Genomic DNA, 25,165 nt, shown 5'->3' on the forward strand with positions numbered 1-25,165 from the left:
TTCTTTGTACTCCCAGGGCACCCTGTGCTTCACTGGAGTCATAACCCCGATTGTCCTGTAGTATCATTTTTTGTTAACTAATCAGGCTTCCCCTCTCAACTGTAAGAGCCTAAAAACAGACACCCAACACATTTTTGTGGACTTAACTGGACACAGATTCTGGAGAGATTGGTTTTGTTTGTTTGATGTGAGCTCAACTTCACTTTTTTAAAGGTGGGAGAGATTTGAACATATTTAAATGCTGAGGTTTAAGAGCTGTAATAATTAGAATGAGAGGTTGCAGATCTGGGGAATCAAGGGCATAATAAATGGAACAGTGCCTGGGGAAGCCGAAGGGAGGGGCCCTGAGCACATGTGGAGGGACATACCTTGGGTAGGGGCAGAGACACAGACATCCTCTCCTCTGAGCCTGAGGGAGGGCGCAGGTGCCGATGAATGTGTCTGTAGGTATGAAGCAGGAAACTAGGGGAGTTTACAACTGAGGGTCTCTTTTTCCTCTAATCTAGGTGCTGGGTGGGTTGGTGTCAAGGTGGATGGAAATTTTGGGACAATGGCAAAGGTCTGAGAGACAAAACTGGCTCCCTAGCTTCTTCCCACACTTCTGTGACCTTTCCCTTTTATCCCTCAACCCTCCACAAATCCCAGCCCACTGCCTAGTGCTCCTGAGCATGGCCCACTCATCTCGTCTGTGAAATGTACTGAGCTCCTGCCATCAATGGATCTCTAAGTTTAGTGTTTGTGAAACATTTAGCCCAGCCCTGGTTGGTGTGGCTCAGTGGATTGAGCGCCAGCCTGCGAACCAAAAGGTCACCAGTTTGATTCCCGATCAGGGCACATGCCTGGGTTTCAGACCAGGCCCTTGGTTGGGGGGCGTGTGTGAGACAACCGACGATGTATCTCTCATATATTGGTTTCTCTCCCTCTCTTTCTTCCTTCCTTCCCCTGTCTATGAAAATAAGTACATAAAGTCTTAAAAAAAAAAAAAAAAACATTTAGGCCAGTGTCAGGTACACAGTAAACACCCAGTAAATGGTAGTTCTTGTATTTACTAGCAGGAAAAAAAATGTTGTCTTTTCTAGCTACACAGCAGTGTTTACAGGATGATATGATTCCCTGTCCTCCGGGAGCTTATGTTCTTGTCAGAGTTGAAGGATTAACCCATACAACAGTTATAAAGAAATGCAAAGTGATTTGTGATGTTAACCAACATCCAAATGATGCTTTTAAAAAATCACAAACCTGCACTAAAATGTCTTTTACATCAAGACCTAGAACTCAGGAACTACTTATCCTTCTTTGTGTGATGCCTTCTGGTATTTTCTATTCTATTCTACTCTACTTTGTTTTTAAAAAGTGGCGATCACCCTGGCTGGTGTGGCTCAGGTGGTTGGAGCATAGTTCTACACACCAAGAAGTGGAAGGTTTGATTCCCAGTCAGGACATGTATGGGAGGGAGGCAACCAATTGATGATTCTCTCTCTCTCTCTCAAATCAATAATTATATAAAATAATAAAAAATAAAAAAGTGATGATCAATACTCACTGTTATGGGTCAAACTGGGTCTCTTGAACATTCATATACTAATATGTTGAATTAGTATGTCCCTCAAAAATTCATATTCATATACGGTACCCCCAGCACATCAGAATGTGACCTTATTTGAAGGTAGGGTCTTTACAGAGGTAATCAAGTTAAAATGAAGTCATTAGGTTGGGCCCTAATCCAACCTGACTGGTGCCCTTAGAAAAAAGGGGGAAATTTGGAGATAGGCTCACACACAGGGAGCGCATCCTGTGAGCGTGAAGACAGCCAACTACAAGCCAAGGAGAGAGGCCTGGAGCAGATTCTCTCTCACAGCACTTTGACGAGACCATCCCTGCCAACACCTCAATCTTGAACTTCTAGCCTCTAGTACTATGAGACAATAAATTCCTTCAGCTTAAGCCACCCAGCTTTGGGTGCTCTGTTATGGCAGCCCTAGCAAATGAATACACTCACCAAATTGATTTTGTGACTCAGTTGGGTTATAACCTGCAGTGGGGTTCTTTTCCCTAGGCTTTCTTTTGTGCAATCTTAACAGCCACTTGGTGTGATGGTGGGACCTGGAAGGGGCGAGGCGATCACGGCACTCACTCACAGGGCCATGCAAGCGGGGGTGTCATTACTCAAAGTCTAGCTAACCCTGCAATTTCACAGCCTGAAGATGAGTACCTCCGTAAGTTTTGTACCCTAGACACCTCCCTAGCCCAGGCTGTGTAAAGTACCTGTAACTATTGTCTCCGTTTAAAGGGGTGGACACAAAATAGAATCAGACCCAAGCAAGATTTGCCTCAAATTCTGGGTTCTTTCCATGACATCATAACATCCCCATTGGTTCAATCAGTTGGAGAGGATGACAATAAATACTGTTTTCCTACCAATATTTGTTCCTTACCTACCTACCCCTAAAAGGAGACAAAAATTGAGACTACATTCACTCCTCCTCTTCTCTTGCAAAAGTTCAAGGGAACTTGGACCTTCTGAGACCCTTAGATGATGAAGCTCGAATTCAGCCACTGTCTGTGAACATCTGCAGGCAGTGTGGGCATCTGGGAGCACATATAAACTGTGTGTGATGTGAGTACTTGAGTGCACGCACCGCAATCCTAGGACAGATTCCCCGCTGGCCTTCTCCACTCCTGCTTTCCCTCCTCTTCTATTCCCTGCCTTCCAGACATAGCAAAGGCATAAACACACGTACCTCTAATAGGTTTCGTCTTAGTGGGGCTAATACTACCTCCAAAACCAGGGATTCCTGGGTAGAATGGAGGCTCTTATGCCTTCCTTATTTCTGGTTTATTCTGGGCCATAAAAATAGTGCCTAGTGTTTACTATGTGCCAGGCACTGTTCTAAGCCTTCATATGTATTATGACACTTTACTTATGACATTTACTCACATAACCTTAGTTAAGACTACTATTTGCTCCATTTTACAGATGACAAAACTGAAGCACAAAGAATAAATTGCCCCGATCATGCAGTTAGTAGTGTTGGCAGGATGTGAACCCAAGCAGCCTGTCTCCAGAGTTCCAGTTCTTAACTACTACCCTCTGTTGTCTGGCTGGGCCCACACATCTCCACATTCTTGCACACACATGCCCATCCACGTGGGGGGGAAGAGGGAGGAGCTGGGTTCTGGGAATCAGTCCAGGCACCAGGGGGCAGCATAGGCCTAGCTTTGGCCCCCTCAGCCCTGCCCTGTTTAGGAACACAGGAGGGGAGTAGAAACCTCCTCTCATCACCCTGTCCCTCCAGGAACCACCCTTCCCACACACCAGGTCTCTCAGGTTTGGGGGCATGAAGGCCTCTCTGGGTCTCTTGGCCTCCTCCAGAAAAAGCTGCAGAAACTATCCATTAGTTATCATGATAACTCAGAAGGCAAGCAAGCCTTATATGTGTATGTGTCTCCTTGTGGCCGCATGTGGCTCTGAGTGCTGACATGTCTGTGAGCCTGCCCGCACATGTGTGTGTGTGTGTGTGTGTGTGTGTGTGTGGTCTTGTGGCTGGGGAAGTTGTGCATGTGTGTTTGTCTCTGGGTGTGTCTCAGTGTTTACCCCAGAAACAGGAACTTCACCAAGGTTGCACAGCAGATTCATATTCCAACTTGTCCCATGGGAATCTGCAGGCAGAGACTCCAGCTAGTGCCCAGTCCCACAGGTTCTGACGGACCCCTGCAGTCTTCCAGAATTCTGAGCCTGGGATCCCCACCCTCCCTCTCCCTCCCATCAGTGGTCACAAGATCTCTAAGGCGTTCCCTACCAAGAAGGGAGGGGGACCTATAGGCATTCCAGAGGGCAGCGATCTCCCTAGCTACTTTTCAGGGTCCTCCACTGGAGGGAGTACGGAGCCCAGAGGGATTTGCTTTCCCAGAGTTACCAGGGAGCCCAGGGCCCTCGTGAGCCCAAACACTGGGACCTCTGTGAAAATTTGAGTATGGGAGAGGCAGTTTGGGACGGCACATCTCTGCTCGATATTAGGTGACTTTCTGGAGAAAAGTTTATCACTTTGGGGAAAAAGAGTAGGTGGGAATCAATCTCCCCTCCATCCAGGCCCCAGGGCCCTGAGCCCCAGTCCTGTCTCCCCACCACTTGGCACAGGAGACACACTTTCTTCCTCTTCCTCCTCCAGCCTACTTTCTCTTCTCTGTGTCGTCAGAGCTCCAGGGAGGGACCTGGGTAGACAGAGAAGCCGGAAACAGCGGGCTGGGGCAGCGACTGCTTACACTGAGGAGGAAGGACAGGGAGAGGATTGTGTGTGTGTGTGTGTGTACTTTTTCTTTTTGGTGGTGGTGGTGTTGGAGGGCGGGTGCTGGCAAGGCCAGCCCTGAACTCGCTGGACAGAGCTACAAGCCCATGGCCTTGCAGTGCCTGCTGAAAGAGGGAGAAGACAGCAGAGGGGTTGCCAAGGTGAGGGGATACCCCCGAGGATGGGAGGGTGGGGGCCTCTCCTGACTATCAGTGTGTGTGTGTGTCACGGGTGGGGGGGGGATTAGCCCAGGGCCTCTCAGGATCCTGCGCAAGGTGGGGTAGATGGCCCCCCAGAAACTGTTTCAACTAGTGTTGATAGCTGGTCGTACTGGGTTTTGGCAGTTTCGAATCTCAGAGGAATTGGGGATGGGTACAGGCCCAGGGCTACCATCTCCCCTCCTTGGGTCACTTTTTCCACACCGCTGTCCCCCCAGTAACTCTAAAGTCTGGGGAAGGAGGGCTAGGTGGGTATTGCGTCGGGGGAAGTGGCTGCCCCTCCCTAGAAGGTTGCTACCAGAGGCTAAGTGGGCCGGCAAACCCCTATCCTTTTCTCCCGTGAAGGTTCCTGGTCAGGCAGGAACTGAGGGATGAGCGAGCTCCAGATGCAGACCTCATGGTGCCCCAGAAGAGGGGGAATTTCCCCCTCAAAACTGCTCCACGCTTGGCTGCTGCAGACGCCGAGATTTCCCGGCGGCCCGGGGTTAACCCTCCGCGTGCCGAGCTGGCTCCGCCTCCCTGCGCCCCTTCCCGCCCCCACTGCCACACACACACATTGGGCAACTCTGAGAAGCTCTTTTGACTTTTGATCCTGTGGTCCTACGGTCAGAGGACTCGGGAATGGAGGGGCTGAGGAGATCAGGCTTAGGCCACGAAGCAGGTGATGAGCACTCTGGGCGTTGGGTTTTTTCTTCCCGGGAGCGAAAGGAGGCCTGGCCCCACCCCCTCACCCGTGGCTTCTGTGTCCCTGCCAGTCTTTAGGGTGCTTTCAGCAGATAGTGCTCCTGTACTGACAAGCCGATCGACCAGCTTTGTCGTTGGGTGGGGGTGGGGAAAAGTGTGGCCTCCTGATGTCTGGGGACGGAGCAGAGGAGGTGGTTCGAAACCTGCTATAGGCCAGGAGGCTGGTCACGCAACACTGGGTTATAGACCAAGGGGGACTGCCTATGACTTAGGAATAGCCTCAGTTCTCAATAGGACAGGTGTAGAGGGTCAAAGTTCTTAGCTCCATGAGAAACAAGAGAGGAAGAGATAAGGAATGGAGCCCTCCCTTGAATTTGAAACACAGACCCAAATGTGCCCCACCCCAAAGTGGGGTTAAAAAAGGCCTATTGGAGGACACTGAGCAGGAGCGGGGAGGATTCTGCTTTTGGGAGAAAATAGCTGGGGATGGGGCAGGGTTAGGGGCAAGAGGGTTCTATTTTGGGAGAAAAGGACGAGGGCGGGGGGTGCGGGGGGGGGGGGGTAACTGGGACTGGGAGGGGGGAAGGTCTTGAAGCAGGAGTCTCCAGAGTAGGGGCTCCTCTAACTGTTCGGGAGTCCCAGGAGAAAGGAGAGGCTAAAAGCCCAACAGAAGGATTTGGGGTTACTGAGTTGGGGGAGACCCAGGGAGTTTCCATCCCTTCCTCTCCCTCATCTCTGGGAGAAGTACATTACCAGAAACATGAACTGAGAGACCCCTGGGAAACCACTAGTTCACTTACCCCACTCTGCAGCCCACTCAGAAATGGGGTCATAACCTTCTCCCATCTCCTCCGTTCCCCTCTCCCTATTTTCTTCTCTGTCCTTGGCCTTCCAGTCAAGCCTCTGTCTTCCTCTCCTCCTCTTCCAGACTCTTTGCTCCACTCCCCCCCCCCCCCCCCCCCCCCCCCCCCGCCCCATTCTCTCACCTTCTTCCTGAGCCTAGTGCAGTGGTTAATCCCTACTTGGAGTCAAATCCTGGTTTCTGAGTTTACTTGCTGAGTGGCCTTGGCAAGTTAGAGAACCGCCCCCTCCCCCGCCCCCAACTCAATTTCTTCATCTCTTAAAGGAGATGATGATATATTTAAAATATTGTTGTGAGGCTCTAATGAGATCCTGTGCTTAGTGTAACACCTCATACATAGGAAGTACTCAATAAATGGTAGCTGTTATTGCTCTACCAGCCTCTTCTTCACCATCTAGCTGGCTAGTTTTCAAATTATCTCATGTGGCCCTGGAATTTTGAGAGATTTCTCAGGGACACCTATGGGGTCAGAAGGTGGGGAGAGGCAAGTAGAAGCAGTAGAGTTCCAGGCCTACCACACTAGCTTTCAACAGAGAAACTCCAGTTTTATACCTGGTATATAATTGGGGTTCCACAGATTAACACTATTGCTTTAAAAAGTTTGGAAAGTTTCCCTACCGGTGTGGCTCAGTTGGTTGGGCGTCATCCTACAAAGTGAAAGGTCAGTGGTTCGATTCCCGGTCAGGGCACGTGCCTGGTTTGCAGGTTCTGTCTCTGGTCGGGGTGTGTGCAAGAGGTGACCTATCATTGTTCTTCTCACATGGCTGTTTCTCTCCTTTTCTTTCTCCTTCCACTCCCTCTCTTTAAATATAAATAAATAAATAAAATGTTTTTTTTAGATTTTATTTATTTTAGAGAGGGGAAGAGAGAGAGAGAGAGAAACTCAATGAGTGGTTGCCTCTCACATGCCCCCTACTGGGGACCTGGCCTGCAACCCTGGCATGTGCCCTGATGGGAATCGAACCGTTGACCCTTTGGTTTGCAGGCCACCGCTCAATCCACTGAGCTACACCAGCCAGGGCTAAAATCTTTTAAAATTAAATAAATAAATAAATAAATAGTTGGGAAATTTCTGTCCCTCTCCAAGCATCATATTTTATAGATGAAAAGATTGAGGTCCACAGAGGAGAGGTTCCTTGCCCACAGAACCAGAGCCAGGTCTAGAGCTGCAACCCAAGTCCTCTGCCTTTTTCCAGAGAGCTTTCCCTAGTGCCCCACCTCCCCTGCCTCCCCACTCCTCTGGCTGCAGCTCAGCTCTTCACATCCCATCATCCCTCTGTCTACCACTGAAGGGTTCACTTTGTCTCAGGCACTGACCCAAAATGTCCCTGGTGTGAGGTGGTCTGGCTGCGCGTGGTGGGGATGGTCTCTGGGAGGACTGTCCTCAGGAGATCCCTGGCTGCCCCAGAACATAGGCCACCTTTCTTGAGCACCTCTCAGAGTGGCCTGTTCCTTTCCTCCAGATGCCCTCCAAGCCCCAGATCATGTCTCTGTGGGGGTTGGTCTCCCAGATGCCCCCAGAAAAACTGCAGCGGCTCTATGTTGACTTTCCCCATCACCTGCGGCATCTCCTGGGTGACTGGCTGGAGAACCAGCCCTGGTGAGTTCCCGCTGCCCCTTGCTAATCCCCCAGGTCCTTCTCCATCCACTTTCCCTTTAATTAGATTTTCTCTGCACCATTTCAGGACTTGGTACCCATTATTTGACATGTGGTAGCCTAGATTTAGCAGCGAGTCTGTGCCACATTAACCAGACTATGCATGTTGATACTTGGAGTCCCCTATCCTTTAGAAGGCTGAACCAAAGAGGAGGGAGGTCAGGGCTGGAGCAAGGGCACTTCCCATCACAGCTGGAAGATTGGTGAACAAGGGGCAAGACGAGGGCTGCAGAGGGCCTGGATGGAGAGTAATAGAGGAAGGAGCCACTGAGCTGTTTACTGTGGGGTGAAAAGTTAGTAGAGCTGGTGAAGCCCTTACCCAAAGCCATCTCATCCTGATTTTCCCACAGGGAGTTCCTGGTTGGCTCAGATGCCTTCTGCTGCAACATGGCCAGCACCCTACTTTCTGCCACTGTCCAGCACCTTCAGGCCTCGGCCAGGAAGCCAGGGGAGGGCAGCACCATCTTGCAGCACATCAACACCCTGGAGGTGGGGGCAGAAGGAGAGGGGACAAGGCTGGAGTGGGGCTAGAGTGGAGCCGGGGTGAGCGTTGGATGCTGTAAGAAAATTGGTTGGGCGCTGGAAACAAATTGTTGTTCCTGTGGTTAGCTGTTAGCTAGCATGCAAATTAGATTTTAAAAGCATGCAAATGCATGAAAACTTCTGGATTCTACAGTTGTGTTGCCTTTCAGCGTGTGTGTGAACTGAGGCCGGGTCGGGGGGGCCGCGGTTTGGATGGGGAGACTGACATGGGTAAGAGCCAGGCTAACTCTGCCTATCAACCTTCATTTCTATAGAGCATATATCAGAGGGACCCCCTGAAGCTGGTAGCCATTTTCAGACAAATACTTCAAGGGGAGAAAAAAGCTGTTATGGAGCAGGTACTGTGATATTCCACCTCCCACCCCAACTGAATTCTCTGGAACTTTAGCCTGAGCCATGAGAAACTAGAAGGAATTTGAACTTCAGGAAAGCCTCAATGTTCTAGGCTCAGGATGACTAAAGTAGTTCCTATGGTCAGAGTGAACCCTAAGACAAGCTCAGGGAAGCTTCAAATGAGGGACTGGGGATAGTGAGGCCTGGGGAGGAGACCAGGGAGTAGGGAGCTGAGTCTGCTTATCTTTGGGAGATTCCAAAAGGTGAGGAAGAACTGTCCAAGGGGAGACAAGGGCAGTGGCCTGTCTCCTTTTCTGCAGAGCGGGACAGCCGGCACTCCTTTAGGAAGTGGAGGCTGAGTAGAGATGAATGGGCAGTGTGACAACTCTTCATGTCTGTCCCTCCTGTGCAGTTCCGCCACTTGCCAATGTCCTTCCACTGGAAGCAGGAGGAACTCAAGTTTAACACAGCCCTGCAGAGGCTGCGACACCGAGTGGGGGAAAGCCGCCTTCTCCGAGAAGCGTTGCAGCAGAAGGCTGAAGCCGGCCAAGGTGGGGACCTGGGCCTGAGGCCCTAAGAGGTTTCTGGGTAGTATGTGGGAGTGATCCCCTCTTGGATCTCACCCTTGACTGAACCTCAAATCTTTCTTCACTTCTGATTTCTGCTCCAACCCTCAGTGTCTCTGCACAGCTTGATAGAAACTCCTGCCAATGGAACTGGGTCAAGTGAGGTGAGTAATGGACTGAGAGGTGGAGACTAAGCTGAAAATGCAGTCTTTGAGGGATCTAAAATCTAATCTCTATGATGGAGATTAGATCTCAGAGAGACAGACTGAGGTGTGGTAAGGGAATGTCAGAGAGGTGAGAGACAGTTGGGTGAGGAGGCAGTGTGTGGCCTCGGCTCAGGCCTTCCCTGCCCGCAGGCCCTGGCCACGTTGCTGCAGGAGACTGTTGGGGAGCTAGAGGCGGCCCAGGCCCTGGTGCTGAAGAGGATCCAGATTTGGAAACGGCAGCAGCAGCTGGCAGGGAATGGCGCTCCGTTTGATGAGAACCTGACCCAACTACAGGAGAGGTAGGGGCAGGGCTGACAGGGAAGGGAGTGGGCTGGGAGTCGGCACCCACTGTTTCGTCTGGAGGACCCACAGGAGTGAGAGAGAAAAAGCCAGGCAAGAGGGCCTTGGAGTGGGCCAGGATTCAGAAGCCAGTACCAGCAGAGCTATGCACGCTGTTGTTCGGGTCATGTCCGGTGCAAGCATACCCCACCAAGGGGACGCAAGTGGGAGTTCATCCAACCCACGCTTTTCTCTGCAAGCCCCATGCCCAGAGGAATGGGAATCCGTTTTCTATTTGGCTCATTGGGCAGAGCACCATTTAATTTGAGCAAAAGTACCATGCATGCTGGCAGCTGACCTGGGTGTGAGAGCCCTGGGGAAGAGGCAGCTGGGTTTCCATAGGGACTGCAGGCACTGAGAAGGAACCTCCCGCCCAGAGCCAAGGCATGTCCCAGAACCCTTTCAGCTCAGGTGCCTTGCAGCCACACCCACTGCCCATCCCACCCTTCCACACACACTATCCTGTCTTCTTCCTGGGTTTAGGGGCAGGGCTTCTGGGCTAGGTAGCCTGAATCCTGTGCCTCCTGACCACTGTCTTGCCCCCAGGTGTGAAAGCCTGGTGGACATTTATTTCCAGCTGCAGCAGGAGGTGGGGGCAGCTGGTGGGGAGCTTGAGCCCAAGACCCGGGCAACCCTGATCAGCCGGCTGGATGAAGTCCTACAAACCCTTGTCACAAGGTATTCCCTGTGAGCCCCCAGCCTGGCCTGGAGCAGACCCCAAGGGAGGAAGAGGGTTAGAGTTGTAAGGAGGGCACCAGGAGGGACCCAGCCACTAATTCCCCTGTGTTTTCCTCACTCTCAGCTCTTTCCTGGTGGAGAAGCAGCCCCCCCAGGTTCTGAAAACTCAGACCAAGTTTCAGGCAGGAGTTCGATTCCTGCTGGGCCCACGATTCCTGGGGACCCCAGCCAAGTTTCCACTGGTCAGGGCTGACATGGTGACCGAGAAGCAGGCGAGGGAGCTGAGCAGCCCCCAGGGACCTGGGGCTGGAGTGTAAGCTGGGGCTGGAGAAGGCCTCTTGGGGTGGTGAAGGCCAAAGAAGCCGGAGGGACTGACACCTTCAGGAGGGAGGGAGGGCCGTGGGATGAATGATCAAGGCAGAGGAAGGGGAGGCTCCCATTGGTGTTGGATTAGACAGGACATCTTGATCTAGCCAAGATGGGATGCCTCACCTAAGAGCCCAGCAGGGAAAATGGAGATGGAGATGTGGAGCCAGAAGTCCACGCCACCGAACCGTGGACTCGAGGTCCTCCCCACACCTGGCCTGGTGTACTCACTGTCTGACCTCCCCTGGCAGAGAAAGCACTGGGGAAATCACCAACAACACTGTGCCCTTTGAAAACATGGGTTCTGGGAACTGCTGCTCCGCCCTGTTCAAGAACCTGGTGAGGGCTTCAGGGAGCACTGGGGAGGAGGGAGCAGTCCTGAGACTGCGGGACTCTCCTTGGAGAGGGTGTTGGGAGCCCAGGGCTTTCAGTCCTCACTCCTGCTCTCCCTCACCCCACCCTGCAGCTTCTGAAGAAAATCAAGCGGTGTGAGCGGAAGGGCACCGAATCGGTCACTGAGGAGAAGTGTGCTGTGCTCTTCTCTACCACCTTCATGCTCGGCCCCAACAAACTCCCCATCCAGCTCCAGGTGAGCCAAGGCCCCAGCTCCGCCCAGTCTGGGGCCCCAGGGCCTCCCTGTGCCACACACCGGGCCCTGGATCTTCCCTCCTTCGTGACGGCCCCACACCCTTTGAGCCTGGCACTCGTGCCAGGGTGAGCAGAGAGGAGCAAGAGCACAGACTGTGCATGGCAGGGAGTAACAGGGCAGTAGCAACTAGCACCTTTTTATAGGCCAGGGCATGGTTTTATTTATTTTTTAAATTTTAAAAATGTATATTTTATTTATTTTTTTAGAGAGGGGAAGGGAGGGAGAAAGAGAGGGATAGAAACATCAGTGTGTGGTTGCCTCTCACACACTGCCCGCTGGGGACCTGTCCCACAACCCAGGCATGTGCCCTGACAGGGAATTGAACCAGCGACCCTTTGATTCACAGGCCACCACTCAACCACTGAGCCACACCAGCCAGGGCTGAATTATTTATTTATTTTTGTTAGACAGAGAGACAGAGAAACATCAGTTTGTTGTTCCACTTACTTATACATTCATTGGTTGAGTCTTTTATGTGCCCTGACCGGGGATTGAACCCACAACTGTGACTGATCAGGACAACCCCTAACCAACTGAGCTACCTGGGCAGGGCCAGGGCACTGTTTTAAGTGACACACACACACACAGTTCTCACAATAACTATAAGGAGGGTATTATTACTAGCCTCATTTTACAGATGAGGACATTGAGTAATTTGCTCGGGTCACATGGCTACTGAGTATCGGAGCTGGCATTTGAAACCTGGAGGTCTGCTCCATAGCACTGACTCATAAACACTTTTCTACATTAAGGCCCCAGTTGAGCTTCAGAAAGCATTTGATAGCATACCATGAGCTTTTAATTATGTTGTGTGAGTGCAATAGTTTCCCCCTCAGAGCCAGCCCCCTAAGGAAGCCCTTTGCTGCACTAAGAAGAACCTCTGCTCCTCATCCCCATTAGGCTCTATCTCTGCCCCTGGTGGTCATCGTCCATGGCAACCAAGACAACAATGCCAAAGCCACCATCTTGTGGGACAACGCCTTCTCTGAGATGGTGAGAAAGACTTAGAATTGGGGGGAGGCAGGGGGAGCTCTAACAAGGGGGGTAAGGTACAGACTGGTGGGTTAACAGGCATGTGCGAATGGAGTAACCTTACCTTCTTCTCACAGACCTGCTTTCGTACTTCTGCCCTCTTTTCATACCAGCCTTGACTATCATGTTGTAGCACCCAAACTGTTGGAGCAGCACCATCTTTGTGAGCGAGCTCCGGGTGGCCACGTCTAGGAGGGGCAGCCTTGGGGCAGCCTTGGAAAGAATAAAGGCTCCTCCTGAGGGAGAATGGGGGTGATAGTCAGAGTCACCTTTTCCTTTCTCCTTCCCCCCAGGACCGTGTGCCCTTTGTGGTGGCTGAGCGGGTGCCTTGGGAGAAGATGTGTGAGACTCTGAACCTCAAGTTCATGGCTGAGGTGGGCACCAACCAGGGGCTACTCCCAGAGCACTTCCTCTTCCTGGCCCAGAAGATCTTCAACGACAACAGCCTCAGCATAGAGGCCTTCCAGCACCGTTCTGTGTCCTGGTCACAGTTCAACAAGGTCATTCCCCTGCCCTTTGGACTGCCTACCCTCAAGCTGTCCATCCCTGGGGCACTCAGGGCCTCCTCACCCTTTGCCCAGGGACCGACTGCTGGGATCTGCACCATGCCCCATCATGTCCATCAGGAATGCCTTGTCAGGCCCAGGCAGGAAAGCTCCTCAGCTCAGGGGGCAGCCCGGGGTATGCATTCTCTGGCATCTCTCAGGTCTCGGTATGGGGGCCCTCTGTCTTCCCTCTTTACCAGTGACTTGTATGACTCACCCAGATTGAGTGTAAACACAGCTCAAAATAACTTTGAACCATCGGGAAAATAGTTCCAATTGCAAAAACCAGGGCTCACCCTGGCCAGTGCAGCTCAGTTGGTTGGAGTGTCGTCCCACAGACCAAAAGGTCATGGGTTCGATTCCCAGTCAGGGCACATGCCTAGGTTGCAGGTTTGGTCCCTGGTTGGGGTGATGTTTCTCTCCCTGTCTCTCTCCCTCCCTTTCCCTCTCTCTAAAATCATGAGCATGTCGTCAGGTGAAGAGGAAAAATAAAAACCGGGATGAAATCCCACAGGGACATGCGATAATAACAGCAACCATATGTTGATAGCTTATTATGTGTGAGGCACTGTGCTTACCACTTTACATATTTATCTCATTTAATCCTCCCAACATCCGAGGTGGGTATTATTGTTATTCTTGCTTTGTAGACCAGGAACCTGATGCTCAGAGGGGTTAAGTACTTTGTCTCAGGCCTCCCAGCGGGTGAGTGTTGTGGCTGGGATGGAAGCCCATATTTCTGACTCTTGCTCTTAGCTACTACATTTTACGCCCTTCAAAATAAGACGGCTCAGAACTGAGTGTGTTACAAGAACAGAGGGAAAGATCTGGGTGTTTTGGTTGACCACCAACAGGGTAAATACAATCATGTACTGCTCTCTTAGAAAAAAAAGGAAGAAAGAAAAGCCCACGTGACCAGAGGATGTGTTGGCAAAGGGAGGAGGGGAGGGGGTGGGGGTGGATGGAGCATAGTGATTATGAGGGGCTCCAGCCTGGACTTCTTGAGCTAAATCCCAGCTTTGCCTCTCACCAGCTGTGTGGACCTGGGCAACTTATTTGACCTTTTTGGGCTTCCATTCTTTATCTGTAAGGTGGGATAGTTATAAGACTTACCTCTGTAGCCTTGTAAAGATCAGATAAATTCCTTTATGGAAAGGGCTTCGAATAATGCCTGGCACATGGTAAATGAGTGTTGGCCATTATCATTGATGGGGCCGTAGGTCCAGTTTGGTCCCTCTGTCCTGTGCCTCTGTCATGTGGGTACTCACAGCCTGATGCTTGCCGTATCCAGGCTCCAGCTCTGGCCCTTCCATGCTCACACCAGCTCCCCCCTCCCCCACAGGAGATCCTGCTGGGTCGTGGCTTCACCTTTTGGCAGTGGTTCGATGGTGTCCTGGACCTCACCAAACGCTGTCTCAAGAGCTACTGGTCAGACAGGTGCGTCCCTGCCCCGGGTGGCCTGAGCAGCTGTACCTCCAGCTCCCTCACCACATCCAATGCCTCCACCCCCATCCTCTCCTTCATCCTGGCCAGGCTGATCATTGGCTTCATCAGCAAACAGTACGTCACCAACCTTCTTCTCAATGAGCCTGATGGAACATTCCTTCTTCGCTTCAGCGACTCTGAGATCGGAGGCATCACCATTGCCCACGTCATCCGGGGCCAGGACGGTGAGGTCACCCCAGTCAGTCCTCTGACTCTGTGCCTGTGCCCTTTGAGGTTTCTTTTGGGAAGGAAACATTTTGGCTTCCTTGATGCCAACTCTGATCTTCAGAAAGTTCTTTCTTAGGTCCAACTTTTCCCTTCTATGGTATAAACTTCCACTTTCTCACTGTGAGCTCTGGGGGGAGGGAGACTAGTGGGCCCCCTCCCCAAGACCCCCATCTGAGGTCCTCTCTTCCTTGCTTGGTAGATTGATAATGAGTTCTGTGTGGGGGCTGGGAAAGGGAAAGGAAATTTGGACAGAGGGGACTCAGGGCCTCATTCCTCTTGTAGGCTCCCCACAGATAGAGAACATCCAGCCATTCTCTGCCAAAGACCTGTCCATTCGCTCACTGGGGGACCGAATCCGGGACCTTGCTCAGCTCAAAAACCTCTACCCCAAGAAACCCAAGGATGAGGCTTTCCGGAGCCACTATAAGCGTGAGCTGGAGCTGGCCATTCTGACTCCTTCCTGCTGCCCACCTCCTCCCTGGTCCCCGTTGCTGCCTCCCTGCCCACTGTGTGCCATCCCTGTCTTCTCTCCCCATTTTTGTAGTCCCACTTCTCCTACTTGCCATGCTCACTTTTTCCACCTCCCCCCTCCCTCACCCTGGAGCACTCCATAGCTCTCCTTTCTTCCCTACGACAGATGAACAGATAGGTAAGGATGGCAGGGGTTACGTCCCAGCTACCATCAAGATGACTGTGGAAAGGTGAGTGTGGTGGGGATGATGGGTGAGGCCTGGTACTTACTTGCAGGCAGGGGTGGTGGCATCAACGATCGGTCAGTCACACATACCTCCTTCCCTCCTCCAGGGACCAGCCACTTTCCACCCCAGAGCCCCAAATGCCTACCATGGTGACCTCTTACGACCTTAGAATGGCCCCTGACTCCATGAACATGCAGCTCAGCCCAGATATGGTGTAAGGAGCAAGAGAGATGGGGATAGGAGCGGTCTGTGCAGGCAGGCTTTCAGCATGGGCAGCTGGGAGAGCTGGCGCTGGGGGCTGAAGGAGGGAATTTTCCTTTCCATGAAAGGGATTCCTCGTTCTGAGGTAGGGGGTGGGGGTGTTCAGGAGAAGGGCTGGCATCAGAGGGTTCTGCTTTCTTTCCCCAGGCCCCAGGTGTACCCACCACACTCTCACTCCATCCCCTCATTTCAAGCCCTCCCCCGGGAAGAATCAATCAACGTGTTGCCAGCCTTCCAAGAGTAAGTGACCAAGAACCTCTTGGGAATGGGGTGGGAATGCCCAGCCGCAAGGGGGATGGGCATTCAAATTTGTTAGGAGAGCCTCCACTGTGAGAAATAGGCAGCAAAAAGCTTTGTCTCTTTTGTTCACTTCATTGAGGCTCAGGAGTTAAGACCCAGATTTCCCTGGGCTCAGTTTCCAGCTCTGCTACTTAACTGACTTAGGGCAAGTTACTTAACTCTGGTGCCTCATCTGTGAGATGGAGAATAATAATACCTTCCTCATAGGATTATTGTGAAGCTGAATTAGTTAATAACGTGTGTAAAGCTGAGCAAAGTCCCTGGCCCACAGCAAGAGCTATGTATGTAAGGGTCGGTATTCTCTCTCCTGCCCCTGGTATCCACAGCCAGTTATCTGCTATCTTGATCTTCATTTATTCATGTTTCAGCCTTGAAGTGATCTAGACATTTTTATTTCCCAGGTAACACTCAAGCACTTATTAACTCTTAGTCCAGGCATGACATCTCCCTCCCAGGAGTTGAGGTGGGGGACTTAGAGCCACCAAAGTTCAGAGTCCAAATAAACATCAGAAATTAGCTAATCCAGTCCCCATCCCTTCCCAGTCCCCAACACACACTTTGGGATGGAAGACCAAGCTCACGCTGTAGACATGGCTTGCACTAGGCCATGCAGTCAAGAGGAGTAGCTGAAAGTTTTGTTCCCTTGTTCAGTGGTCTTGACTTTGCAACACTCAGCCCTTGCCCAGCCTTCCTTTCTCTGACTGCCTTTCTTCCCACTTGCAGACCTCGCCTGCCGATGTCCTCCAACCTGAACCAGATGAGCCTGCCCTTTGACCAACCTCACCCCCAGTGAGTGGCATTGCCCATCCTGACCCCATGGGCCCTGCTCACTCCCAGCTTTACCTCCACCCACCAACATCTTATTTGCTTTCCTGGTCCTAGCAGGGGCCTGCTGCTGTGTCAACCTCAGGAGCACGCCATATCCAGCCCCGAGCCCCTGCTCTGCCCTGATGTGACCATGGAGGACAGCTGCTTGAGCCAGCAAGTGGGAGGGTTCCCTCAAGGCACCTGGTGAGTGGCGGCCTGGGGGTGGTGGTGGAGCGTGGGCTACAGGGGTGGGTACCTAACCTATCCCACGGCTTCCCTCCTTCCTCCTGGCAGGGTCGGTGAAGACATGTTTCCACCTTTGCTGCCTCCCACTGAACAGGACCTCACTAAGCTTATCCTGGAGGGGCAAGCAGAATCAGGAAGAGAGCCTTTGGGAGCCCAGCCCCTCCCACAGCCCTCTTCCTATGGGCAGTCCGTGATCTCAATGTCCCATCTGGACCTAAGGCCCAACCCCAGTTGGTAATCCCAGCTGGAGGGGGAGCTCAGTGAGTCAGCTGTTCCACCCCAATGGACCTGCTCTGGACCCTGCCCATGCTGCTGCCAAGCAGGGGTTGGGGAGGGTGTCCTGCTACCCCCACCTACTCCCTCATGAAGAGGAGACTTTGTCAGGAGGAGGCACAGTGGGTGGAGCCTATCCACTCCTTTCCTCCTGCCACACACCCTTGCCCTCTCCCTTCCAATACTGGAAGAGAAATTTGGGTTCCAAAGTGAGACTCGCCCCAGCATGCCTGAACATGCAGAACGCACACACCGCTCTCCCTGAGAGATGGGGCTGAGAAGGAAGGGGGCCAGGCAAGAGCATAGGTTAAGGCATGGAGGGCTTCTCCTCCCACTCCCAGCCAGGACCCAAGATGCACATGTAGAGAAAGGCAGACATGTGCACCCACTTGCACTAGAGGCTGGGGATGGGGGAGGGGATGGGCTGGGTCCTAGCCCTGGGGTAGCAGGAAGCAGCAGTTCAGGAGACCCTGGGTAGGAGGAGGAGAGGGGCCTGTACAGTTAGTTACTGATGTGGATTTTGCCCAGATGAAAAAACGAATCCCCAACAGCTCCAGATTCCTGACAGATGGAAGCTTCATATCGCGCATGATGGTGCCGCAGCACACGGGCTGAGTATCCTGGTGTATAGCTCTGTTGTGTGTACTTGAGACATGTTAACATACAGATGTCATGCATTAGTCATATAGCCACACAGAACATTATCTGACTTTGCCTATGACCACACACGTTTTGAAGTGTGAGACACCACACAAAAGGCACTGGTGAGTGTGCTGGCCTCTGATGCAGGCTGGCCGGGGTGTGCTCAGGCAGGTCTGTGTGGCTGTGCCGACAGCCCATGGTTTAGCTTCTGCAGCTCAACATTGCCAATGGTGCCGCAAGCTGAGAGAGTCTGGGGCCAGGCCTAGGTGTGTGGTCCTCTCCACGTATCAGGGACCCTCCCCACTGCTTCATTTCTATCTCCCCAGCCATGGACAGTTCTCCCTCCTCCCCCATACCACCCTTTCTTCCTCTTGGTGGGGGGGTCATAGATCATAAGCCATAAAATAAATTTTATTCCAAAATAACAAAATAAATAATCTACTGTACACGATCTGAAAAGAAAAATGCTCTAACTGCTCAGACAGGTGCTATGGGCCAGCCCCTAGCTTAGGGAGACACTGAGTCTGACCCAGGGCTCCCAGGGGGGCTGGTGAAGGGGTCCCCACATCCACCACCACCCCTGCCAGAAAGGGCAGGGCAGGAAGACTTGGGGGAAAGATGGGGATGAGTGGGGAAACTGCAGCACTTGTTAAATTAAAGAAACAAACTAGAAGCACAAAAATGGGGGAGCGGAGGGGTGGAGGAGCAGGTCCAGTGTCCCTGGGCCCCTGTTTCTGGGGGCAATGTTTCCATGTTAGCTGCTGGACCTTCCCAGGGAAGTCTCCCTTTCCCCCACACCCAAACCGAGTCCAACTGCTCACACCACTGGTTCCAACTAGAGAATGGGAGTGTGTCATGTAAGGGAGGGAAGAACCCCAGATGCCCTGGAAGCAGCATCCTTGCCCCCGGGGCCGTGGGCAAGGGTGAGGGGCAGCACGCACCCTCCTTATGTCCTCTCGCCAGGCCCCTCCTCATTATTGCTTGAAGCCCCATAGTTCTATGCCCATGGAGCAGATGGGGAGGCAGGAGAAGGGCAGAGGAAGAATCCAGGGTTGTGACCAGATGCTGGGGACGGAGAGTGTAGCGATCTGTGGAAGCCAGAAGTCCAGGGGCTTGGGAGTGAGGATACCAGTCCATCCCTCACTGCCGGCTGGCCTCAGCCTCCACTTTCACACTGCTCCTTCGACCTTCCACCAGAGCCGGATGGGATCCTGGGGCAGGACATCGGTCCAGCAGCCCTTCCTCGAACTCTGTTGGGAGAAGGAATAGGTTAGGAGGCTGTAGGGTAGATGCTGCAGAGAGAAGTGGTTGAGAACAGAGGCAGGGCTAGAGAAAGCTGCAAAGATGAACTTGATTTACACTGTGACTGCCTCCTGCCCACCACGTGTATATGGGAGGTTCCACATCCAAGTGTGTGCACCCCCTCCCTCTTTCTGGTTGTGTGTAGCTCCCTGTCTCTGTCTGTGTGTCTCTCTTTCTCTGTCTCTACCGCCTCTGCTCTGCTGGAATTTCTGGTTCTGTCAGGAGCTGTGGGGGTGGCTTGGCTCTGACCTCTCCCCCTCCCCCTTCCCCAGACTCTGCAGCCCCTACTCTTCTCTGGCCCCCTCCCAGGCCCCACCCACCCAACCATGCCCCCCAAGTTTCTTAGAAGTCAAATAAGCGGGAACACAGGAAGCCAGCCTCCCAGCTCCTTCCCCAAGAAGAGCCCCTCTTCCAGTCCCTTCCCCCACTTCCCACCCACACACAGTTTAAAAATACCAAGCTAGGGTTGGTGGCTTTGTCTGCTGCGTCACTCTCAGCCCAGCCGCTGCCCAGCCCTTTGCTGGTCTACTCCCCCTTCCCCCATCCACACAGAAAGCGTCCCCCTTTGGGCTCTTCCACTTCTGGGCTGGGCAGCCCCATCCCAAATGCTAGCCTGTTCCACCCTTCTGCATTGGTGTTAAGTTCGCTCCAAGCTTCCCTTCCTGGTGACCCTCCTTCTGCTCCCCTTCATCCTCTATTCTCTGTCTCCCTGTTCCCCCTAGCTCCCCCTTCATGGACCTCCATCAGGGTCAGACCCTCCCTGGTGGGAAAATCCTGCAGGGTCCTCCTCTTCGCAAGCCAAGACCTGGTTGGCTGGAGCCCCTGGAGCCCCGACCATCCTACTTACTGCCCTCTCTGGTGACTACATCCCTCTTCCTCCCACCTGGCCCCAGGACACCAAGATTGCTTACATGGGGCCTGGGTGGAAGGGTGCTTGGGGACAGCACTGCTGGCTGCCTCACCTGCGAGAGGCGGCTTTGCAGGCACACAGGGGCTGAGGCGGCCCACGCGGTCATGGGAGACGAGGCGGGCTAGCCGCAGCCCCTCATCCATCAGTGTCTGCTGCAGGATGTGGCGGCTCCACAGCCCATGGGCTGGCAATGCCAGAGGCAGGTCAGCAGGGGGCGGCGTCAGCCTTGGGCATGACCCCACAGCTGTGGGCATGGGCACCGGTCAGGTAAGGGACTATAGTCAACAGAACCCCCACCCTCAACCACAAAGCCACACCCATAGGTTCAGGCCCTTCTGTCCCCATCCATCCAGGCCTCCCAACTCTGTTCCAGGCAGTTGCCTCCTGGCTCCCTTCTCCCACACCTTCCACCCTCCTCCCAGAGGAGACAAGTGTTCTGATGCACACACACCTTGCAAGTGTCCATCTAGACTCTCCCCAGACAGGCTGGCACTGTCTTCCTCCAGGCTGGGGCGGTATGGGGGCACGTAGGACTCAGGGCCTGGGGGAGGCTGCTGGATTTCAGAGTGACTTTGCTCTCCAACCTGTGGATGTCCCAAAAGGGGAAATGAGAACTTGGCAAGGGAGGGTGTTGGGGAAGTCTGCCCTAACGCCCTATGTGCAGCCTAGAAAATCTACCTCCTGTTTCAGCTTCTTCAGTGGGGGGCCTCCCAGTTCTTCAGGGTGGAGCCTGCAAAGATCGAGAGGAACAGGAGGTGAGAGGCTAGGGAAGGACACGTGATGGGCAGGGCACAGAGTCCCATGAGGGGCATGCATTAGTTCAAGGTCCTGGAGAGGAGCTAGCTGAGCATGAACCTCGGCTGAGGCACTACCGTTGTTGGGGGTTGGAGGGGACCTGAGATAGGGAGGGACCAGACCTCAGACAAGTGGACTTTGTCAATGACAGGGCATGCAGGCTGGTGGCAAGCAAGCCTGGAGGCACCTCAAGTGGAGGTTGGGATGTGACTCAGATCCTTCGCAGGATTCTAATCTAAGAAAGACTTGGAGAAGGGATCTCACCTGGAGCCCTTCAAGGAGGACAGGTAGGTGCTCTCTCGGGCTACTTGGCGTGATAAGGAGAAGAGTTCTACTCTCCGCAGTAGGAGAGTGTTGTCCCTCATGCAGAACTGGGCAGCAGCCTCATTGATGGTCAGCTGTGGAGACAAGTCAGAATCCTAACTCCCCACTGCCTTGCCCAGAGTTCCTCACAAGCCTTCACCAGCAGACAAACGAGGCCCACCCCTCAGACGCTTGCTTGGGTTTTGACACTACCCAGAAGTGTTCTGAGGGAAGACCTAGGTCAGCACCCATGGCTTCCTAGGAATGCCTCAGGCTTCCTCTGCTCCTGTGAAGTCTTGAGTAGGATGCAGCTGGACAGCTGGGCTCTCACCTGTGTCTCCACTTCCCCCTCAGCTGAGGAGGGAAACACTGCAGCAGCTGGAACTGGGACAGGGGGAGAGGGAATCGGGGCCTGGAATCCTGGCGAAGGGGCAATGAAACAGACTTCAGGAGCATGAGGATTCTCAGACGTGAGCAGGTTGAGGCCGGGGAGCCAAGAGCAATCTGGGGAGACTAGGGTCCTCACCTCATGCAGGCTAAGCTGCTTGCCCTCCCGCCGCTTGGAGTCAAAGCGGCCGTAGATGATGCTGTATTTGCGGATCTCCTCCTCCTTCTGGCTGTCGTTATCATCCATCTCAAAGATGTGCCCCACGCTCCGTGCCAGCTTCTTGTTCAGCTTCAGCAGGGAAGTCACCTCCCCAGCATCCCCCCTCGGGAAGCTCCGGAAGATCCTCTCCACACTCTCCACCACCATGCGTACCATCTCTGGCTCCAGTCTATCAGGAGCACCCCCAGCCCCAGCTGCTGCCAAACCTCCAGCCCCAGTTCCCTCAGGGACTCCTCCCCCTGCGGGTGGGGAAAAAGGGGGTGAACTGGCCTCCTCTTCTCCTCCCGCCCCAATATCGGACTCTGGAGTGCTCCGGCCTGGCCAAATTCGGGCATCTCCTGCCCCAGGTCCCCCAGGCACTGGTGACAGCTTTTCTCCAAGTTCAAGGGGGCTCTTAGGGCTAAAACTTCGAGCACTGCCAGCCTTTTCCCCTGGACTGCCATGACCATTGCTCATGCTCCCTTTCCGGGAGCCCGCAGTCTCAGAGATCTTGAAAAGCGGAATGCTGGATACTGGCACGGCAGGCACAGGCTGGCTGAAGAGCCCGGGATTGGTGGCCCACTCTCTCAGTGCCTTCTGCAGGCGTCGGACATGGAGTGGCTTGGTGGCCATGCCCACAAGTGCCATGATCTCCAGGAACTCCTCCTCACCCGCCTCGCACAGCTGCTGCACGTCGTCCCCTCCCTGCTGGATGAAGGTCTCATAGTAGGAAAGAAGATTGGCGCGCTGCAGGACCCGGTACAGCTGCAGCTCCCCCAGTGTCCGAGGCAGTGCCATGACTCGGGCACTAGGCCTGAAGAAGAGGCACACATGAGAAAGAGGGGAGCAGTCAGTCCAAGCTCCCCCCCTCAGTACCAACCCACACTCATGATTGTCCTCTCTTTCCTCCCTGCTTCTTTTCTCTCTTTCTTGAATGCTCTCCCTGCTCAGTACCCAGGCCTGGGCACAGACTATGAGAATCAGATACTGCTCAGACACTGAAATGCCAGGGCTATCCCAGACTAGCTACAAGTACCAAAAGCCAGCCCAGTCACTGCAGAAGTCTAACACTCTTAGCTCCCATCCTCAGCTTTTACCTGTTTTGGGACACGGGGACCTTGAGTGCTGAAGCTAGCCAGCACACCCTAGGATGGCTAGATGTCCCTCTCCTCCAGAACATGGTCCTCACCTTCCACCCTAAACACTAGCAGTCTCACCATTACTCAAGGTGACATCCCACACTGAGGTGAATATAGGATCCCCTGTATTCCAACAGCAGACACCTGGGACCACTGCTGGCCAGCTTCACTCCCTGGTGGCATCCTGCCCTTACCGCTGAGATGGAGACCTGTGGCCTCTTCCATGCCCTGTTCCTACTCTGTGAGCCAGGTGGACCCCTGCTCTGCCACCCAAAGCTGTCCCAACAGATAAAGCATTTTCAGCACACTCTTGCTGTCTTCCCCCCAGGACTACCCCTCCCCTCCAGACTGCTCAGTGCTGCAAGCCGGCCCCTCTCCCAGCAATGACCTTCGACACCTGCCTGGTAGGTGGGCCTGGCCCTTCAACTCAGGCACAGGAAAGGAGAGGAGTGCCTCAATTGTTCTGCTCTGGGTCTGTTCTGCCCACACACACTCCCACAGTGGTAGCGTCTGTGGGTGAAAACCGCCTAGAGGCTCCCGCCTACCCTCTCATTTTCCACCCACATCTCAAGTGGAGTGGGGGAGCGGCTCAAGACCTCTTGAGGGAGGGGCTGCACTCCGAAACTCCTCTCCCCGCGCTGTAAATAAAGCTACAGGAATGAGAAGTGGCCCCTAAATGCATTCCTTGCTACACAGAGCCTCTTTTGCTCTCTGGGCTCAAAGGCTCCGGCGTCTACCGGACCTGGGGCAGCCTGCTCCGTGCCAACGACAAACTGAGCCGGCCCAACGCCCCGCGTCACCTGCACACCCCAACCCCGCACTGTTGCCAGCTAGAGCTCCAGGGCTTCCCCTGGCGCTTGGGGGCCCCCCATATTCTCTGCAGGGGGCTCACGCGCCAGGTCATGCACACAGAGTAAATGGGTGATGGACAATTGGGTACTATTCTTTCGTATCCAGATTCATCAGATTCCTGACTGATCCCAGGGCCCCCCTAATTCCATCAGTCTCCACCCTCCACCCTGTCCCACTTCCCCTGGACCTCTCCGCGACCTACGCCCTGAGGACCCCTTCCCGGAGTCCAGCTCCACCCATCCCACTCCCCGCCGATTCCCTTTTCCCACTAACTTGAGTCTGGGCTGCGGGGTCCGGCGGGAGCAGTCCCCTCCGCCCGGTGGCTGCTCGGTAGTTGGGGAGGGCGCTCTGTGCATGGACGGCGGGAGACCACCGGGGGGTGCCCCTCTCGGTGCCGGCGCTCGGCGCCTGGTGCGCGCTGCGCTCTTCCCCGCGCGCGAGGCCGTGTCCGCCGCTGTCCGGGCTCCGTCCCTCCCTCTACGTCTCCTCTCTCCTCTCCAAGCCTCCGCGACTCTGTCTGTGCCTCTGCCCCCCACCCCCTTCCCCGGCTGCGCTCACCGCCTCTCCGCGCCTCCGCCCCCGCAGGACGCACGGGAGCGAGGCCCCGCGCAGCGCTGGCTGCCTGGCGGGCGGAGGGCGTGGGCAGAGCCGGGGGCGGAGGCCGGGGGTGGGGGGCGGGAGCTCGGGCCTCACGGCCGGTGGTGGAGACACTCTAGCGGAGAGACAGAGAGGCGGATACTGAGACAGTCGGAGCCAGGTTGCCGAAGTGGGGACTAGGGTGACCCAAGCCGGGCTGTGGAGGCGGGCTTGGGGACCCAGCGGGCGGGGCGAGGTCGCTCCATGCCGCCCACGCCGGATGCACAGCCAGCCTTCTCCGTGCCCACGTACCCACGTGAGCGCCCAGCCGGCGACATTCCTTCCCCCCACCCCCGCCAGCCCTCCCGTGCGGAGAACGGAGTTTCACAACCACGCACAGGTACACAAAGACGCTGAGAAGCGCACGGACGTGCGGAGCGCCTAAACAACTACGCGGACGCCCGTTTTGCCCACACTCAGGCCTCCCGGTGGGTGGACGTGGTGAATGTTAGGAGTGAGCCAAGAAAAGTTGGCGGCTTCTAGGCTCTTTGTGTGTGCATTTATGGCAGGTCTCTGCAGGAATCCCAGGGCTCTTCTCCAGCCCCAAAAGGAGTAATTTGCAGAGGCCATTGGGAAGCTCAGGCCTTCTCCATACCTGCCCTTCAGTGCGTACTGAAGTTTGGGGAACAGGAATGGGAGCGTTAGGGTAAAGCTACCACTTAGACGCGTTTGTTAGACGCGTTGGGTTTTGTTAGCCCAGAGGTCAGGCAGAGATGGGAGGGGTACCCCGCCTTCCTC

At 54.2% G+C, this 25,165-nt stretch overlaps 2 protein-coding genes across 7 annotated transcripts; one reads left to right on the top strand and one right to left on the bottom strand.

Moving 5' to 3' along the window:
• The first annotated feature begins 4,212 nt into the window (after positions 1-4,212).
• STAT6 (signal transducer and activator of transcription 6) lies at positions 4,213-18,355 on the top strand. Of its 4 annotated transcripts, none has more exons than XM_024576296.3 (22): positions 4,214-4,447; positions 7,514-7,650; positions 8,058-8,196; positions 8,505-8,588; positions 8,996-9,134; positions 9,261-9,313; positions 9,506-9,654; positions 10,241-10,372; positions 10,497-10,685; positions 10,990-11,077; positions 11,205-11,327; positions 12,288-12,380; positions 12,713-12,919; positions 14,307-14,401; positions 14,498-14,634; positions 14,960-15,106; positions 15,315-15,378; positions 15,482-15,589; positions 15,784-15,876; positions 16,660-16,725; positions 16,819-16,947; positions 17,038-18,355. In XM_024576296.3, exons 1-22 carry the CDS (start codon positions 4,394-4,396, stop codon positions 17,225-17,227), a joined length of 2,616 nt encoding a protein of 871 aa, XP_024432064.1. In that variant the 5' UTR covers positions 4,214-4,393; the 3' UTR covers positions 17,228-18,355. The 4 variants fall into 4 exon arrangements, with proteins under 4 accessions (XP_045040568.1, XP_024432064.1, XP_024432065.1 ...); XM_024576297.3 differs by having other exon boundaries at positions 16,822-16,947; XM_045184632.2 differs by lacking the exon at positions 4,214-4,447 and adding an exon at positions 5,064-5,165.
• NAB2 (NGFI-A binding protein 2) lies at positions 18,298-24,441 on the bottom strand. Of its 3 annotated transcripts, none has more exons than XM_053921294.1 (7): positions 24,350-24,441; positions 21,741-22,614; positions 21,176-21,309; positions 20,795-20,846; positions 20,568-20,700; positions 20,169-20,360; positions 18,298-19,154 (listed from the first exon to the last, which is right to left on the bottom strand). In XM_053921294.1, the coding sequence occupies exons 2-7, from the start codon at positions 22,596-22,598 to the stop codon at positions 19,045-19,047; spliced, it is 1,479 nt and encodes a 492-aa protein (XP_053777269.1). In that variant the 5' UTR covers positions 22,599-22,614; positions 24,350-24,441; the 3' UTR covers positions 18,298-19,044. The 3 variants fall into 3 exon arrangements, with proteins under 3 accessions (XP_053777269.1, XP_024432066.1, XP_024432067.1); XM_024576298.3 differs by having other exon boundaries at positions 24,065-24,441; XM_024576299.3 differs by lacking the exon at positions 20,169-20,360 and having other exon boundaries at positions 24,065-24,441.
• Positions 24,442-25,165: the final 724 nt, after the last annotated feature.

This window comes from Desmodus rotundus, chromosome 3, assembly GCF_022682495.2.
Source record: "Desmodus rotundus isolate HL8 chromosome 3, HLdesRot8A.1, whole genome shotgun sequence".
Taxonomy (NCBI): Eukaryota; Metazoa; Chordata; class Mammalia; order Chiroptera; family Phyllostomidae; genus Desmodus; species Desmodus rotundus.

What these genes read in the sequence shown, in the direction of transcription:
- NAB2 (XM_024576298.3), bottom strand. Translation starts at nt 24,147, where the DNA reads ATGCACAGAGCGCCCTCCCCAACTACCGAGCAGCCACCGGGCGGAGGG. An exon ending in TGAAGAAGCTGAAACAGGAG is followed by an intron (nt 20,701 to 20,794) that starts GTAGATTTTCTA and finishes GGACATCCACAG; the next exon opens with GTTGGAGAGCAAAGTCACTC. An exon ending in TGCAAAGCCGCCTCTCGCAG is followed by an intron (nt 19,155 to 20,168) that starts GTGAGGCAGCCA and finishes TTCTCCCAACAG; the next exon opens with AGTTCGAGGAAGGGCTGCTG.
- STAT6 (XM_024576296.3), top strand. Translation starts at nt 4,394, where the DNA reads ATGGCCTTGCAGTGCCTGCTGAAAGAGGGAGAAGACAGCAGAGGGGTT. An exon ending in TGGCTGGAGAACCAGCCCTG is followed by an intron (nt 7,651 to 8,057) that starts GTGAGTTCCCGC and finishes ATTTTCCCACAG; the next exon opens with GGAGTTCCTGGTTGGCTCAG. An exon ending in CCTGGTCACAGTTCAACAAG is followed by an intron (nt 12,920 to 14,306) that starts GTCATTCCCCTG and finishes CCTCCCCCACAG; the next exon opens with GAGATCCTGCTGGGTCGTGG.